The sequence below is a fragment of the Lytechinus variegatus genome, chromosome 11 (assembly GCF_018143015.1).
Source record: "Lytechinus variegatus isolate NC3 chromosome 11, Lvar_3.0, whole genome shotgun sequence".
In the NCBI taxonomy this organism is placed as follows: domain Eukaryota; kingdom Metazoa; phylum Echinodermata; class Echinoidea; order Temnopleuroida; family Toxopneustidae; genus Lytechinus; species Lytechinus variegatus.
The window spans coordinates 13,662,257-13,680,310 of record NC_054750.1 but is presented as its reverse complement, the minus strand read 5'-3'; the positions used below and the strand labels follow the sequence as shown (position 1 = coordinate 13,680,310).

At 34.7% G+C, this 18,054-nt stretch overlaps 1 protein-coding gene across 1 annotated transcript; it reads right to left on the bottom strand.

Moving 5' to 3' along the window:
* Positions 1-562: 562 nt before the first annotated feature.
* Positions 563-12,891, bottom strand: LOC121423973 (V-type proton ATPase 21 kDa proteolipid subunit-like). The gene is made up of 7 exons (XM_041619528.1): positions 12,686-12,891; positions 7,772-7,820; positions 6,840-6,923; positions 6,046-6,123; positions 4,051-4,175; positions 2,794-2,984; positions 563-1,591 (listed from the first exon to the last, which is right to left on the bottom strand). Exons 1-7 carry the CDS (start codon positions 12,741-12,743, stop codon positions 1,553-1,555), a joined length of 624 nt encoding a protein of 207 aa, XP_041475462.1. The 5' UTR covers positions 12,744-12,891; the 3' UTR covers positions 563-1,552.
* Between the last annotated feature and the right edge of the window lie 5,163 nt (positions 12,892-18,054).

The following is an 18,054-nucleotide window of genomic DNA, read 5'->3' as shown; positions in this document are numbered from 1 at the left end:
CCACCCATCTGTGTGGCTTTGTTCAAAAGGCACCATAATCTTTGTAGCACATAATGAAAGGATTTGAATAAAAAATCCATGCTCTCCCATAATTCGGTTGAAAAAAAAAATTTAGCTTGAAGAAGGAATATTCAAAGCTAACAGAGAGCATATTAAAAAGAAATAACAGAATAATTCAAGCAAATAAATAGATCTGAAAATGAATTTTGACCGCATGATTTGAAAATTATGGCAAAGATAATGAAAAGGTTAAGAGGAAGTCTGCTAATAAGCAAGAAGTCCGATCATCATATTACTCATATTCTGCAATTCTGGCGCAAGCCTCTTTTTGAACCCCCAACAAAAACGTCCCGTGTTCGCTCAAGCATGAACGAAACTAAATTGTTTTAATAGCATTTGAAAGACCAGACCTTAGAGCACCTATTAACACCAAAATATAGACATAATAATTTGAAACTAAAATTTTATAGACTTTTCAAATCTGTCCCGTTTTTTTTGATACGCACTGTATATCTTACTTTGAGTACTGAGTTATCTCACATATGTACACTATTTTTTTACGACTATACAACAATCACCTGTATCTCAACTATTTTGGCTACTAATTTCTTATCTGTTATTAAAGGGTTCTAAGTATCATATCAATAAACATGCTATTTCTATAAACAATGAAATATTATGCCACATTTTACATGGAATGGTTTGTTATTACACAAGCACGTATGAAAGATAACCTCTCTCTCGAGAGTAGTTCGAACAACTCAAAATCATCACGTCCAAGTTTATAAAAGGGCTTCAAAACCAGGGTTTGAAAAATGATTAATGCAAATTTTGTGCAATAATTATGATTAATTTTCTGCATTAATTGAGAAAGGGTCCAATAATGATTAGCATTTTTGTCAAATGTGACTAAATTCAGGCTTAAAATTTAGAATTAGTGAGTCCAGTCTTTATTTAAATCAACTGAAATACAAAGAAGGCTCAAACCATAGTGACAAGAAGCTTTAACCTCACAACCTCTTCATTCAATTAGCATGATCTATTAGACATTTGCTCAATGCACATGGTGATATAAGCATAAACCAGTCTTAAATCAAAGCTTCAAAATCAATTATTTTGAATGATGGGCCAATGGGTCAAATAAGTTATATGGTGGCAGAGGTTTTAAAAAAATACATATATTTGAGAACTTTAAGCTTTTTTGGATTTCACAAAAAAAATGGCTGTTACCTTACTTATCAGAAACACCTGGATTCAGAATGGACAGAATGTCCATTAAATGTTTGAACAAAAAAAAGAAGAAAATTCAAGAAGGCTGTCCAACAACTTTACTTTCTTATCCTCTTCAATATATGGTATACAAAAAAAATCAGAAATGATTGAGCTATATTTCAGACCCAAATGCACCGTAAAATTAGCCAATTCTCTTATATGTCAGGAACCATTATAACAATGTTGAGGACAATACGGATGATCACATGGTTGAGCCACATGATAAAGAAATATTATTTTGGTATAAATAAGATGATTTGCTGCAATCTCTGTTTGTTGTTCAGACTAGATCCTCACTCTTAAAGGAATATTTGCTGGCCTGTACAGAGAGAGGAAGAGAAAGAAATAGGGAGATACAGAGAGAAAGGAGGGGGGGGGGGGCAACAGATAGAGGGGGAAGGGGAAGAAAGAGATAATTAGGTTGAAGGTACAGGGAAACAAAGAAATAACAAAATTAATAATGAAATAAAATAGTCTGATTATATATTGACAATTCTTCAAATGTAGTAATATGGTTTTTTAGAACAGGCAAGGAATTGTTTGATATTTCCCTTTGGACTGAACCATTTGTCACTTTCAAAGATATCATCAACATGTACTCCTTGTGAACTTGATGGAAGAAATAAGCTTGGATGGGGGGTTATTCACACCAAAGTACTTTTACAAGATAAACAGAGTAAAAAAAATTACCGACACCTAGGTATTCCAAAAAAAATTCACTTGCCATGTTCATACATAATCATGAGCATTTGGTAGCTAATAATAGCTCTTCATGCAAGGTTACATCAAACAACAGTTGATTGTGTGGGACCAAGCTTTAACATATCCTTGGAAAATTTCACATAAAATCATAAAATTTTCTATTCGAACATAATACATCTTTATCACATGAAAAAGATTGATCTGTTGCATACTACAATAACTCAATGTACACATAACTGTAAGTTTAGTACAAAAAAGGCAAAGTTTGGGTAAAAATTACATTTTTATTTATTTTCACCCATTCCTATGAAATAGCAGAGAATAAGCCCCACCCCTTTCATGCTTCACTCTCCTCACTACATCCTGGAAAGAAGAAAGGAGTCTACAAGCAGTTTTTCTGCCTCTCAAATAGTCTAATGCCACATGTACTGACCCCATGTGGTCTAATTGTTGTTTGGTATACACTACACTTCATGTAATACTTAGTATAGTTTTCATTTGGTCTAATTTCTAATCAGTCGTATTCATCTACCACTTTTCTCAAATGAATAATTGGTATATGAACAGTTCATCGCAACATTTAGGCTAAGTGGTGTTGGACCAAGTGGATATTGGATGAAACAGATGGAGCATAACTTGAAATTTGACAAAAATTGTTAATGAGTTGAATGGCAATTAGACCGAAATGCTGTAGATGAAGTAGGGTTAGACCATGTGGGAGGAAACAAAAAGCAAAGTAGGCCAAAAATTGCAGACCTATTGACAATGAATTGAAGAAAATAAACATTTAACATTAAAATGAAAGGCAAATCCACTCACCTGCAAGATACCGACAATGACACCAAATAGTCCGATAGCGCTTCCGAAGATCTCAACGATGAGGACCTTGACGAATAGACTGGCATCTTGGGCGTCAGCTAGGGCGGCTCCGCTACCCACAATGCCCACGCAAATACCACAGGCTAGATTGGTAAAACCCACAGTCAAACCAGCACCAAAGATAGCATAACCTGGGGGAATAAAAGCATTTTGAATATGGCAATGATCTCAAAATGGGTCAAATGAAATTATCACCCAGGTGTTTGTATGTATTTATTAAAAGGATGTGCTATAAAATGATTGTAGTAGAAAATGAATTGTTGCTGAGATATGAGCAATTTTTTTTCTTCTTGTGCTTTCATAATTTTGTTACTGTGTTTTGTCACATTCTGTCGATGCATTGATTAAATAGAAAACATTACCAGGACTCAGTGACATTGATCAAAGACCAGGTTGCACACTGTAATCGTCTAGAGCTTATCAATTACAAACTACATTAAGGGCTTAAATGGGAATGAAACCTTGGGAACAAGTCAGATGTTGTGGAAATAGAAAAATCAAAGAATAAGATCAAAGAAAGTTTGAGAAAAATCGGACAAATAATGAGAAAGTTATGAGCATTTGAATATTGCGATCACTAATGCTATGGAGGTCCTCTCATTGACAAATGCGACTACTTTTTGTGATGTCACATGTCAACAACTTTCCCTTTGATGGACTATAAAATACCACAAAAATTTCTATTTTTGCTCTTTCTTAGGGTGATACAAACTCTTTATCCAAAATGTATTCTTTGAAAATTTGTATTAAATGCCCTCCTAAAGAAAGAATATATGATCTGCTGATAGATGTGAGAAAAGAGGCAGTTTAAGTGAAATATATACTAAAGTAATGGGAAAGTTGTTCACATGTGACATCACACTTCTTTGTCGCATTGCCAATAGGAGGATCTACATAACAATATTGTCTTGATCTAAACTTCAAAGTTCAATTGCTCATAACTTTCTTATTATATACTCAATTTTCACAAACTTTTGTGGATCTGTTTCTTTGATTTTTTTCAAGGGTTTCATTTTCCTTTACATTACCATGTTTTATTTCAAGTCCACTGTTCAATAGGGCACATTCCTATACATGTATTACAATGCACATGGGGGGGCACAAGAAATGCACAACGCCAGAGAAAGTCACATTGATGCACTGAAAAGAGAATCCATGGCCTTAGACGGAGTTAGATTAACACCCAATTATCCTTACCTGCAAGATAATTATTTGCCATTGTCTTTTCTGAAAGCTCATTTGTACCAAAATCCTTCACTTGACCCGAGAGAACAATTGCCATGATGATACCGTAAATGGCTACTGCTTCACAGAAAATAATGCTGCAAGGGTGATACAAAAGGAGCAAGTTAACATGATTTCATTTTAATAAGATGGTCAATCTATGCAGGCAATTTCAGAGCACAATACCTTTTCAATGAAATACACATGAGCACATTGATTCATAAACTTCTCAAGTATCAATTCTCATATCATTTTAATTGAAAATGTACTTGCAATAAAGTTTACTGCAATTCCTGTAGAAATGTGACTTCATGGATATCTGGATCTATTCATTGTAGTCTAACAATTTTGGTACAAATTTGATTTTAAAACAATGGCTTGCTTACAAATTGAAACAGCAGGTTTTATGTGCTGGTCTCGTGTGAAGAACCAATTGTTGATTAAAGATTCTATCAGGGTCTGTGCCTGCAGACTAAGACATGCTCAACTACATGTACACATGTTTTGTGAAATGACCCCCCCCTCCTTTCTCAAAAATGTTAAATGTTTCTTTAACCAGAATAGCAGAGACATTCTTCACACGAGATGACATATGAAACTTTCAATAGGGTCTGTATTATTATCACACTGCCTATTTGTATACATGCATACATGTCATTGAGACAAAACATAAATAGATATATAGTACACAGGTTAATAAATCGAAAATTTGAAAACATAATATAATTAGGATCATTTAATACTTCAGTTCAAATATTGTACTCTTAATGACACAACTAAGATCCCAATACACTTTTGATTGTTATCATCAATCAATGTTGTTTCTGAATGAGCAATCACTATACCTAGTCCTTCCTGTGTCGGTGAGGTATTACTTCCTGTTTCAAGTTGGGTTATCTGTAATGTCCTTCCCTTGCTACACAGATGAGCCTTACACTTAACTATGCATGTTTAGCTATACATACAATATTACAGGTAGTATAATATTTGGGCTTGTACATGAATTTCATTCATTTCCTTTACGATATTGACGCATTTCCAATTTTTAATTATTGAAGTGGGCATCAAAGCTAATGGTACTATTTGCCTTTGATGCATACCCCAAAATTTGGGAAGAATGTTGTCAATTAAAAATTAACAAAAGGAAAGACATTATATGATCTTCAGATATCCATCAGACAATAAAAAATAAATGCCCAATTCATATTGCATAGCAATCCACATGATCCGTAAAATATAACCACAATGTCCCATCTAAACTTTGATACACCCATGTATTAAAGAGAACAGTGTATTATTATTGCTCTGAATGTCGGGCCCGACGCTCTACCCAAATCCTGTGCTTATTTGCTGATTTCTCAGCAATTACACAATTTCTTCCAGAATCCTTTGGCACATACGTTTTATTTATACAAACAGACACTTTGGTGGTCATTTCTTTGGATTCTTTACAAACTCATTTTGATATCGTTACCAAAACTAGCATTTACCTTTAATTAAGAAATACATGTATGTTTTAATTTTAATAAAACACACAATTAAAAAAAGAAATGGGAATAGCTGAACAGCTTTATGCAAAATTATTTGAGTGAAATTGAGTTTCATTGAAGTACCTATTCCTCTGGGACAGTAATCAAAATATAAAACAAGTAGCACATTATTTTGTGTTCTCATGAAAGAAAAATGTTGTAAACCCTTAGAAAAATATTAATCGACTTTATGTACTCGATCACCAAGACATCCCCAATACAGTAAATTTGAAATCATCATAGGCCTTGTGGTTACCAATTTTTATAAGTGACTTTTTAAAAGCCATAACTTCTTTACTGTTTGTCCAATAATGTTCAAAGTTTTACCTATCTACTCATCTAATTTTCTTTCCCCCTTTCCCCTGTAAAATAACCTTTTATATGGGTTGGATTCCCCTTTGTAGCATGAAATTTTGTAGGTAGAATTTTATGAGCTTACCTGATGAGATTTTTTGTTCTGATACGGGGAGCTTTTACACCTCCTCCTACAATACTCGTTCCTGTTGTGAAAATACCCCTGAATTGGGAGAAAACATTCAGATCACTTAACAATTAACATGCAAATAGCAACAAAAAGCTAGTTTACATGTATACATGTTTGAGATATTAAGCTCAAACATGCACAAAACTGAAAATATTGATAAATCAGACGTTACGTAAAAAAAATCCAAACCCTTGATTTTAAGAAATCAACAGTTACATGCAAATCCTGGTAAGTATGCAAATGAGCCATCCAACAATGACACCACCCACTCATTATTTATTTTGAATTTTACCATAAAATGTGTTAATTTTTCCATCATAATAATGTGTAAATCATAGCTTAATTCCACAGTACCATGGACCTGCCACTGTTGCAACTTATTGTGATTAAACAAAGAGCCTCCTCACTGTTCATCTGCAAAAATATTCTATTTTTCATATAGTAAAATACAAAGGAAACATTTCTAAAGGAATTATTAAAAAGTTGTTTGGTAAACCAAGGAAATAGTGAGAGAGTAATGTCATGGACTCCCTCAATTGTCTATGTTTTCAGTATATGCTTTTGTGAAAATTATCAAAACTTCTTATTCTAAATCTGATCTTGAGGAAATTTTCAGCTATATGCTTGCTTGATTTTTCTCTACTTATTCATGAATGGGGGTGGACAATTTTCAATTGGAAATTCTGGGCCATTCTGGGGTTCAATAAAAACACCCATCAGCAATAGATATATGAAGGATTTATACTCACCATGCTGCCCCTACAACAGAGAGTGCTATTGACAAACCCACACCCACATCAGCCCACATGTAGGGCTCTATCGCTAATAGGAACCTGGTGTGTAAAAAAAAACAAATAACAGTGATTTTAGAATGTGAAATAAACTGTCCATGATCGGAAATGCTTACAATAAATGAAAACAATTACTCTTATTTACCCAAGAAGATAGTCACTTCAGCTTTTTTACCTGGTGGGTGTTTTATAAAGCTATTCGTAAGTTAAGAGTGACTTTAAGAACGACTAGTGATCCTTTCTTGTGGTAAATGGTAGATTCGTTGGCGATGGTTAAGCGCATAAGAAAGGATCACCAGTCATTCCTAAAGTCGCTCTTAACTTACAAACAGCTTTATGAAACGGCCCCCTGATCTCCCAGAACGCTTCTCATAAGAAAACAGAAGGTTCATTTTAAAACTATTTGGAATGCTTCCGCTGGGGATCAAATCAATGACCTCTCTTTCATAAGACGGGCGCTCTAACAGTGAGCCACCACGCCAAGTTGATAAAGCAGCTGTATAATTCTTCCAAGCAATGGGGTTTGCCATTAAAGCTAATGAAATTAAAAATGATGATAACTTGATGCAGTTTTGCCAACAGTCAAATGCACTGTCCAAAGAAATGATTGCATGGGTCTGTGCACAAATTGTTGGCCCAACCATTGTAAACATCACTTAGAACAAAAAACATTTGTACATTTATCAAACAAATTACAAATACAATCTATGCACATTCAAAATACGAGTACCGGTTTCCTAAACATGCTATATTATAGATAACAATAGTTATTTCATTCTTTGATAAAATTGTACAATTCAAGGATATTTTAACACTTTTTTTTAAAGTTTGTAATTTACATGTAGATAAAGCAAGCATGTCAGGGATGAGTAAAGTTCTATAGTACTTACCATCCAAAATCTAGTCTGTAAAGCTGATCAGTCAACACATACCACAGTACTGCAACATTGACAATACAAAAACAGGTCTTTTTAGTATTTAAGAAGAAAAAAATCTTTGTATTTCATTATTTTCACCTGTGTACTGGAAATATTTTTTCCATTTTGTACTTAAGCAGACATGGAAGAGATATAAACTCAAAGTTATAACCCTCTTTTTACTTATAATCGGTTTTAACTATTAAAGAAACATATTCAGACCTTCTAACATTTTGAAAAAAAAATTGTATTTTTTTATTCCCAAGCTGTATTCTACGATAAGAGATACAACCACCCCCCAAAAAAAACTAAAACCAAAAAGTGAAACACATTTAATTTATATCTCACAATAGTATTAACATAATGAAAAACAATGGTTCATGTTGGTTAAGTATAATTGAAAAAAACAACCATTTTTATTACTTGAAATTTGAATTTACCTGTAATTACATTCATCCAATGTCCTATACTTGTGGTGTAGGTTTTATGAAATAGAGGCATATAGAAATGATTTTGTTTTTCGCTTGGCAACAGCACACAAATCGGGCAGTTTGCGTGCTATTGCCAAGTGAAAAGCAATGAAATCAAGATGGCAACGTAAACACGGTGGCAAGTTTTCCCCGTCTTTTCATAACATTTCTGTTTTTTTTGAAAATGAAATTCTTATTTAAAAATGAAATGAATATCATAGAAATGACAGAAATGAAGTTGTAACTTGTATCTCATGACATACATGTATACATGATTTTGGGCTAGATCTTTTAGAAGTAGAAATCTCGGGGGCGAAAGTTTCAGGTTTTTTGGCTGTACATGCAGATGAATGGGAAGCGATTCCTGGCTACGTTGCAAGAAAGCATATGTTAGTAAATGATTTTTACTCTCTAGGAGCCTCCTGGCTAGTCAGCAGGCCATAAAATGAACATTGAAAACAATTTAGCACTTAGCTTGCCTTAGCAAGGACTTGGCAAGGTAGATTTATTGATCATCTACATTGATTGAGACCACAAAGTCATCAAAAACCTTTATCTCTCCAAAAATTGACAGGAATATAGTAACAAAGAACAAGGTCAAGGTTATATCATAACCCGCCTTGTTCATTGAATGAGTGTCATCCATCAAATTTTATGACGTTTGCAGTGCAAAATTAAAAACAGTCACTGAGTGAGTCAGAGTGAGAAGCATGTTGCGCCCTAGGGACCACTTCCATTCACGAGTGGATACCATACGTGACCATGGGGTCTCGAAAAGCACCCTAAACACATAATTTCCATGTTCTGAAAATGCACCCCTTAACAAGTATTGGCGTGTGAAACCCTACCCTTAACAATTAGGCCTATTGGAAACAAAACCATTCTTGGCAAATATTCCTTGAAATGAACCTTCTACATCTCGTGCAAATCGGAATCTAAACACAAAGTGTTGGGGCAAAAAGGACATCCTTTATAAAACATTTAATTTTGTTTTATCATCCCCGCAAATTCGACCCTAAACACATAATTTTCCTCGTGAAATAGATACCCCTTTTTCATTATTTTTGTGTTTTTGACACCCTTATCATGTTACGTACGTAACGTGCCCTATTGTGAAAAAAACATCCTTTTTACATGTTTTTTTGGTCGCGCATGGTATCCACACGTTACGTATGTAACGTGCTCTATCGTGAAAAAAAATTCTTTTTACGTGTTTTTTTGGTCGCGCATGGTATCCACTCGTCAATGTAATTGGCCCTCCCCCGGGGTGTTGCGCGATTTGCTTTTTTTAAAGGTCAAGTCCACCTCAGAAAAATGTTGATTTGAATCAATAGAGAAAAATCAGACAAGCACAATGCTGATAATTTCATCAAAATCGGATGTAAAATAAGAAAGTTATGACATTTCAAACTTTCACTTATTTTCAACAAAATATTTAGGCCAAGTAAAATAAGAAAGTAGTTGATCGTCCTCGCGCGCATCACTTTTGGCCGCCGCATGAAAATTTTTGCTATTTACTATTTTCTATAAAAAAAAAAAAAAAATTGTGTTGTTTCTCGTCCTCGCCATCTTCCCTTTTTAATTGCAGCATCAATTTTCTTGTTATTAACTATTTTTATGGCTGCTGAATAACGAAAAAAATCACAAGATTACTCTGGGATCTCTCTCGCAACTTCAAAAACAATTGCAAAGTCGATATCGCCGTAATTGCAAGAAAGAAAAAAATTCTGATTTGTTTTTGTATTGGAATTTTGAAGATACCATCATAAATTAGCAAGGAAATAAAGTTTGCAAACTCGGAAAAGATCGCGGATTTCTTCATTTTTAGTGCATTTTCGGGGACCCCGCTTACTGAATCTGAACTAATCCGTCGCATGCTCTGGAAATATGGCGCAGATATATCAATTCTAATGACGTAATTTGTATTTCAGCGGGGTTTTTTGGTGAGTGATAGCACCTGTACTTAGATGTGTGTTACGGTGATTGTGTGCTTGTGACTCAGTTGGGAGAACTGCATGTGTGCTAGGATGTGATTGACTGTGCTGGCGTGACATGTGAATTTGTGAAATGCATTGAATTTTCTGGCGAGTTTTCTAATGTCAGGAGGCAATGCATCGAATATTCAATGAGGGATTTAATATTCAATATCAATTTTAAAAATGAATAAAAATTGAGCAGTAGTATTAAACATTATGTAAACGAACAAGCACCCGAAAACTGCGATGCGAAACCATGCCCAGAGCTAAAAATGAGATTGGCTCTGGAAAATTGAACAAGACTCCATGACAATAAAAAAGACCCCCCCATGCATTTTTTTACCCTTAAATAAATTAAAATGTTTAAATTATTCACTTGACATGAACATTCTGTTTGACAACAATACAGTACCAGTATACATCAGTAATAATACATCAATAGATTTTTATCGCACAATACATTTTCCATAGATTTCCAATCAATCGTAGATATTTATACATATATAATAATATATATTTCTAATCATTCATTATTACTATTGAGCATACATCAATCACATAATTCGAGCTTGACATGGCCTGACAATCATTTGAATAAAAAATAGCAAAAAAAATAGTAAATAGTAAGGACCTCCCTCATCACTGATATAAAAAATCGGACCGAGAAAATGTCTCCGTGTTCTTAAAAAAAATAGTAAGATAGCAAATAGCAAGGACCTCCCTCATCACCGCTCTCAAAAAACCCGGACGATCAACTACTATCTTTTTTTACTTGGCCTTATATGATGCAGTATTTGGTACCCTGGGAATACCAAATGATAATCTGCCATTTTGTTGAATTATTTATTTTATTTTTTGCACTGTACCCTGGGTTACCAAAAATGTGTGCAAGTATATTCTAATGTTTTGTACAGATTTTTTTTTTCTTTTTAGTGATCTTATGTAACAATTGATGCATGCAAATGATAACTTTATTCTAATTTTCATGTTCTGTTCTAATCTTCACTGTTCAATGAGTTTTGGGACTATAAGCCAATCTTTTGTGTAAGTTAGCTGTCAAAAAGTATACTTAAATTCTTAAGTATAACATAATTTGTTTACTATTATTGGCATAAGATTGTATCAAAGAAAGGAAATAGGCGTTGTGATCATTGTCCCCATTCATTGTCATGATTGTCGCACCGATCATACGACAGTGATCACCATGACAACAATGTTACTGTACACTATCACAACACGAGATGGCGCTGCACAACGCCGTACCCCGGTGTATGGCGTGGTGCATCATATGAACGAGCCAGTTTCATCCAAATGAGAGTCGATGACGTCACTCACTCACTATTTCTTTTGTTTCTTATTGTTTGAATTATACAATATTTCAATTTCTACAAATTTGACGATTAGGACCTCCTTGCCTGAAGCACAAAATTTTAGAATGGAATTCCATGTATTCAGGGAGTAATGAAACTTCATTTCACGTGACAATGACGAGAAAATAAAAATATTTCATATAATAAAATACAAAAGAAATAGTGAGTGGTGTCATCTACTCTCTCATTTGGATGTAACTGGCTCGTTCATATAACTATTTTGTTGAAAATAAGCGAAACTTTAAAATGCCATAACTTTCTTATTTTACATCCGATTTTGATGAAATTTTCAGTGTTATGCTTGTTGAATTTTTCTCTTTTTATTCAAATCAAGTTTTTGTTGGGGTGGACTTGTCCTTTGAAAACAGAACCACATACCATAGCTGACATGGCTGAATTCTGTTTTCCCTTTTCATGACTGAAATAGAAAAGTGGCACTTTTATCCTTGATTCACAGTTCACACGGACATGCAGTCACTGTAGGATGGGGGGGGGGGGGGTGGGTGTCCAGCCACTTTAATTATATTTTGTTTGAAGCCTTCTTTTTTGTCTTTGGATTACAATTACACTAAGAATACGAATTCAATAGTTGTAATCATCTTCTATTTTGTTCTCTATAATATGGCATTATCGTGATATAGGTAACCACCGTTCACTTCATACAGCAGCGCTTTATTCAGTCGCACGCACGGTTCCCTATTTCCACCTCCATTCACTTTGTACACGAATGCGCGTACACAAATTAATCTATGAGCATGATGAGTGGTTTCCAAAACCACGATTTGGCCTATAATATTTCATGACATTTTGTGCTAAATAAAAATTGATAAAACTTCCCTTGTAATTTTTCCAAATGACTTTCTAAGAATTGATTGTCCGGACACATAACCTGTCGGGACACTCAACTCTCAACAACTGGTTACCGGTATACTAAAAAAAATTCAGCAGACAAGGCCGATGCAGCTCTGCGCTCAGCTACCGCGGTGCTGAGCGATCAATCCATGCAGAGGCAACGAGCAGCGCAGAGCTGGGCGGTGGAGATGCGACTAATAAGACAGAAAAAAAACTTACCAATACCAGTAGCTACGGCACTCACGATGCCTAAAATCGAATATAATCTGACACTCATCGTTAGCTACTATAAGTTCGAATAATTATATATTTCGGCTAGTGTCTACAATATCAACAAATCAGAAAAACATATCACTTTTCAGAACAGGTCGCCGGAGATGTGTCTTGATGCGATGACATATGACCCAATAGCGCATGACTTCCGGCGGGGTCAGCTAGCTAGCCACGCGTACGCGCGCCGGCGCGGCCGGCCGGCGTGTGATGATGATCAGCGCGCGCTAGCCTAGTATTGCTGCACAGACCCTTGGTATAGATTACCAGCTAAAGTTTCACTATAAAAGTCATCTTTGCATATTTCAGTAATATGATCTGCATATTTAACAGTAATATAGAGATCACTCGTTACAAAACCGGGTCAGTGGCATTTACAGGTCAAGTCCAACCCAGAAAAATGTTGATTTGAATAAATAGAGAAAAATCAAACTCGATCGCACCACAACTAACACTGAAAATTTCACTCAAAATCGGATGTAAAATAAGAAAGTTATGGCATTTTAAAGTTTCGCTTATTTTTCACAAACCGTGATGCACAACTCAGTAACATGCTAATGAGACAGATGATGATGTCCTTCACTCACTATTTCTTTTGTTTGAAATGTACAATATTTCATTTGTTTTGACAGAACCATATGAACTGCTTGAACCATATGAAAATTCCACATGTTCAGGGAGGGATTAATCAATAACAATGGCAAGAAAATTAGAATATTTTTCATTTCATATAATGAAATATAAGAGAAATAGTGGGTGAGAGACGTCATCAGTCTCCTCATTTGCACAACGACCATGTGCAGGAATACTGTTTTGTGAAATTTAGCAAAACTTTAAATTGTATATAACTTTTTGTTATTTTACATCTGATTTTGATGAAATTTTCAGTGTTACGATTGTTGGATTTTTCTCTTTTTATTAAAATCAACTTTTTGTTGGGGTTGACTTGTCCTTTAACAATTTTTCAGTTTGGGAGAGGAATGATAACAAGGGAATTAAAAAAAGTAAAAAAAAGTTTAACTATATTAACAATGTGTATATTCAATAGCATTCCAAAACTTGATTTCATGATCTTATTATGCCACAAGAGAGAGGTGAAAAAAAAAAAAAAATCTTTTCAGTTTGGAAGTGGTTATTTCATTGAAAAAGAGTCACTACTAGTATATATTTGAAACACTACACATTAGAAATATCAAGTACAATATAATAAGGCTCATTTACTAATTTTTGTATATTTCAATATTTCAGGTCATCGGGGAGGACTGTGTGTATGATGGGTGGGTCGAGGGGGGGGATGTCTTCCTGCCTAGGCCCTTCCCCTGGATTGATGCCCATACCAAGTATGTGCTATATTTAGGTACAATGAACTGCCCAGTGATGGAAATCACTGGTCTAATATACTCCCATATATCTAGGAAGTATACAACCAGCTAGGCCGGACTGACAACAAGTGCATATGGATCAGATAGAAGAGAGTCAGAGATGGGTAAAAATGGGATTATTACAGGTAAACTGCTAATTGGTCTAATTACCATCTATGCCCATTTGCCATTTTGTCTAATTTCTAGTAAGGCTATATCCATTTTCCCATTCAGACATAGTATATAGGGCCTGTAGCCGCATTTTCATATTGAGGCATACCCGTTTTCCAATTGAGGCGGCATATTCATTTTTCTATTGAGGCATACCCATTTTTACATTGAGGCTATCCATTTTCCCATCAAGGCATATATTTTTTTCCATTGAGGCAAACCAATTTTCCTGTTGACGCATGTCCATTTTCCCAGTGAGGCATACCATTTTCCCATTGAGGAATATTGCCATTGAGGCACATCCATTTTCCCATTGAGGAATACCCATTTTCCTGTTGAGGCATATCCATTTCCCCATTGAGATATCCATACAATTTTCCATTAAGGCATATACCGGGTACCCACTTCCCCATTGACGTTTTTCCATTTTCCCATTGAGGTACACCCATTTTTCCATTTAGGTACCCATTCTTCCCATTGAGGCAAATCTATTTTCCCATTGAGGCATATTCATTTTCCATTATAGGTATATCCATTTTCCTAATGGGGCATCAATATTTTCCCATAAAAGTTTTGAACAGTGGACTGAATAAAACAGCATACTCAAACATGGCAACGGGTGTCAATTTGGCGCACTGTGACAAAAGTTTGCACTAGTATTGGAACTTTTCAGTAAATTTAGTGTAATTTATACAGGAAATCTGCATAACCATGGGTTCAAGCGATGGATTTCAAAACAACCTTTAAGAATTCAGGCCAATGACAATTGACAAACTGGTATTAGACCAAACGGATTTAGCCCAACTGAGAAGTACACCAAGTGATTTCATATAAACTGTCTATTCCAGAGGAGAAAGGTACAGTGAGAGGAGAGGTTTGTGTTCAACCAAGACTAGGAACTGATGAATTGCAGTCAAGCAGGAGGGGGGGGGGGGGGGGGGAGGTAGGGGAATTAAATAAAAACAGACAAAAGCATACATGATATCACCAACAAGTTCTAAGAACACTCTTAACAATGAAGAAACCAAATACAAATATGTCACATTGATCTGTAATATATTTAGGGTACATTATCCTCAAAATGAGCTTCCACACAGATGAAATCTAGGCATTGTAAATCAAAATCTTACAATTTTTTAACACTCCACATTAGAATCTAAATGAAATTACACATGCATTACATAATTTTGTATTGATTATTACACTGCCAATAATTTCAAAACACATTTTCAACTATCAATATATGTTTCTGTTCAAATAGTTTCCTAAAATTTAGATAGCTTGAAAACATTTGCCCTATACAGAATTTGTATTTGATTCATTTGTTGGTAATAATAATAATGACAGATCATACATTATATTTTTAAAAGCCTTTATGAATATAAGACCCAATGAATGAATGATTCATTCAGCAAATCACAGGTTACTAATATGTCATTTAATAGGTATTTTGATGGTTAACATTTCTGTTTGCAAAATAAGACCATCATGAAGAATTCGGTGAAAAAAGAATCTTAATCAAAGAATATTTCACGATAAGCTCCCGTCTCCTGCACTACAGGAAAATGCTAAATCTAGCATAAGAAAAAATACTAGTAATAGAGTACAGAATGATTAATATGCTCCTTTAAAATATAATTTATAAAATAAAATCAAAATGTAAAGTATTATATATATCATTACTAAAAATAATAAAATATGTTCATCTTGATTAGGCAAATACTAGTATATAAAAGAAAGGCAAATTATAATCTTTCTAAAATATCCTGATTGAGCTGGATAAAGACCTCTCTCAAGTTTTCAAGACAGAACTTCCAATAATCCAGAGGTAGATTAAAAGTTTTGTTAATAATTTTGTTCAAGTAAATATGAACACTTCAAAATGAAAACTAAAATACTTATAGCGAGTGTGTAGTGAATAATTTCCATAGGAAACAGATCATTGGTTGTTGATTGTAGTAAAGACATGACAATGAAAGAGCTATCCAGTGCAAGTTCCCATCGCATGATTGGTTCAAATTGATTTCAACTATGGAAAGCCAGCTGTGTAATATTTTTGTTACCTGAATCCTATGGCCAGAATTAAAGGTCAAGTCCACCCCAGAAAAATGTTGACTTAAATAGAGAAAAATCGAACTAGCAGAATGCTTAACATTTCATCAAAATCTGATGTAGAATAAGAAAGGCATTTTAAAGTTTCCCTTATTTTTCACAAAACAGTGATATGCACAACTCAGTGACATGCAGATGAGTTGGTCGATGATGTCCATCACTCACTATTATTGTTTGAATTATACAATATTTCATTTTTTACAGATTTGACAATATGGACCAACTTGACTGAACCATATAGTATTAAATAATGCTAATTCCACACGTTCAGGGAGGAATTAATCGTTGTTTCACTTGACAATGAGGGGAAAATTAGAATATTTCATATTTCATTTAATAAAATACAAAAGAAATAGTGAGTGGATGATGTCATCAGTCTCCTCATTTGCATACCGACCAGGATGTGCATACAACTGTTTGTGAAATTAAGCGGAACTTTAATGATGAAATTTTCAGTGTTATGTTTGTTGGATTTTTCTCCTTTTATTCAAATCAACTTTTTGTTGGTGTGGACTTGTCCTTTAACAAAGGGGATTTTGAGTCCTCGGTATGCAACCATAGTGTATGCACATTTTCATTGTTGGAGTAGTGTCGCATTATACACATTGATTAAACATGCCTGATGCATTGAATCTGCATTATTTGGTTTCAGACCACATATTATAAAATCACCTCGGTATAGAATTCAGGCCTATGTTTAGAACAGCATGCTTCTGAGAGATGCCCGGGGGGGCCACTTACATTGACAAGTGGATACCATGCGCGACCAAGAAACATGTAAAAAGGATTTCTTTTCAAGATAGGGCATGTTACGTACATAACATAATAAGGGTGTCAAAAATACTAATGCTAGGAAAGCTACGTGTTTAGAGTCAAATTTGCTGGGATGATATAACAAAATTAAAATGCATGTGTTTAGAGTCCGATTTGCGTGAGGTGTGGAAGGTGGGGCCGTACTAAACCAAATGGTGTGTGAAGGGTAATGGTAAAGCCGACGACTGACGGACCCATGACATAACAATCAAATATTGCTGTACTTGTTTAGGGTTCATTTCAAGGAATTCTTGCCAAGAGTATTGTTTTGTTTCCAATACTTGTGAAGGGTAGGGTTTCACCCCCTAATACTTGTTAAGGGGTGCCTTTTCAGAATATGGTAAATGCGTGTTTAGAGTGCTTTTCGAGACCCCAGGTCGCACATGGTATCCACTCGTCAATGGAAGTGCCCCCCCCCTCCCCCCGGAGAGATGATATCCCTCCTCCTGTGCATGTGCCATGGCTTTGACTTGTCACTCTTCTCCTAAAATACTCACAAGAGGGCACTTTAGATGACAAATTAAAGTGCTAGTTGGCTTTCCATAGTTAAAATATTTGATTTTTTTTCTTAAAGATCAACACATTCTAGAACAAAAGACAATTGTGATGGTCCATTGTGATTATAATTCCACCGCATTGATTCCCATTTCTGCTCCATAATTGTTGATTAGCAGCCTAAAACCTACATGTGTAGAAAACAAATGCACAGGTCTCCAAAATGAGACAGATTACATCTAATTCAAATGATAAGGAGGAACAAGATATTGACAGAAAATTCACAATTCATGATAAAAATTGTACAATACCATGACACCTTTCTCTCTGATTGTTGAAATCTTTTATATATGTCACCAAATTCAG

What these genes read in the sequence shown, in the direction of transcription:
- LOC121423973 (XM_041619528.1), bottom strand. Translation starts at nt 12,743, where the DNA reads ATGAGTGTCAGATTATATTCGATTTTAGGCATCGTGAGTGCCGTAGCT. An exon ending in TGCCGTAGCTACTGGTATTG is followed by an intron (nt 7,821 to 12,685) that starts GTAAGTTTTTTT and finishes TCAATGTTGCAG; the next exon opens with TACTGTGGTATGTGTTGACT. An exon ending in TCATTGTCGGTATCTTGCAG is followed by an intron (nt 1,592 to 2,793) that starts GTGAGTGGATTT and finishes CTCTCTGTACAG; the next exon opens with GCCAGCAAATATTCCTTTAA.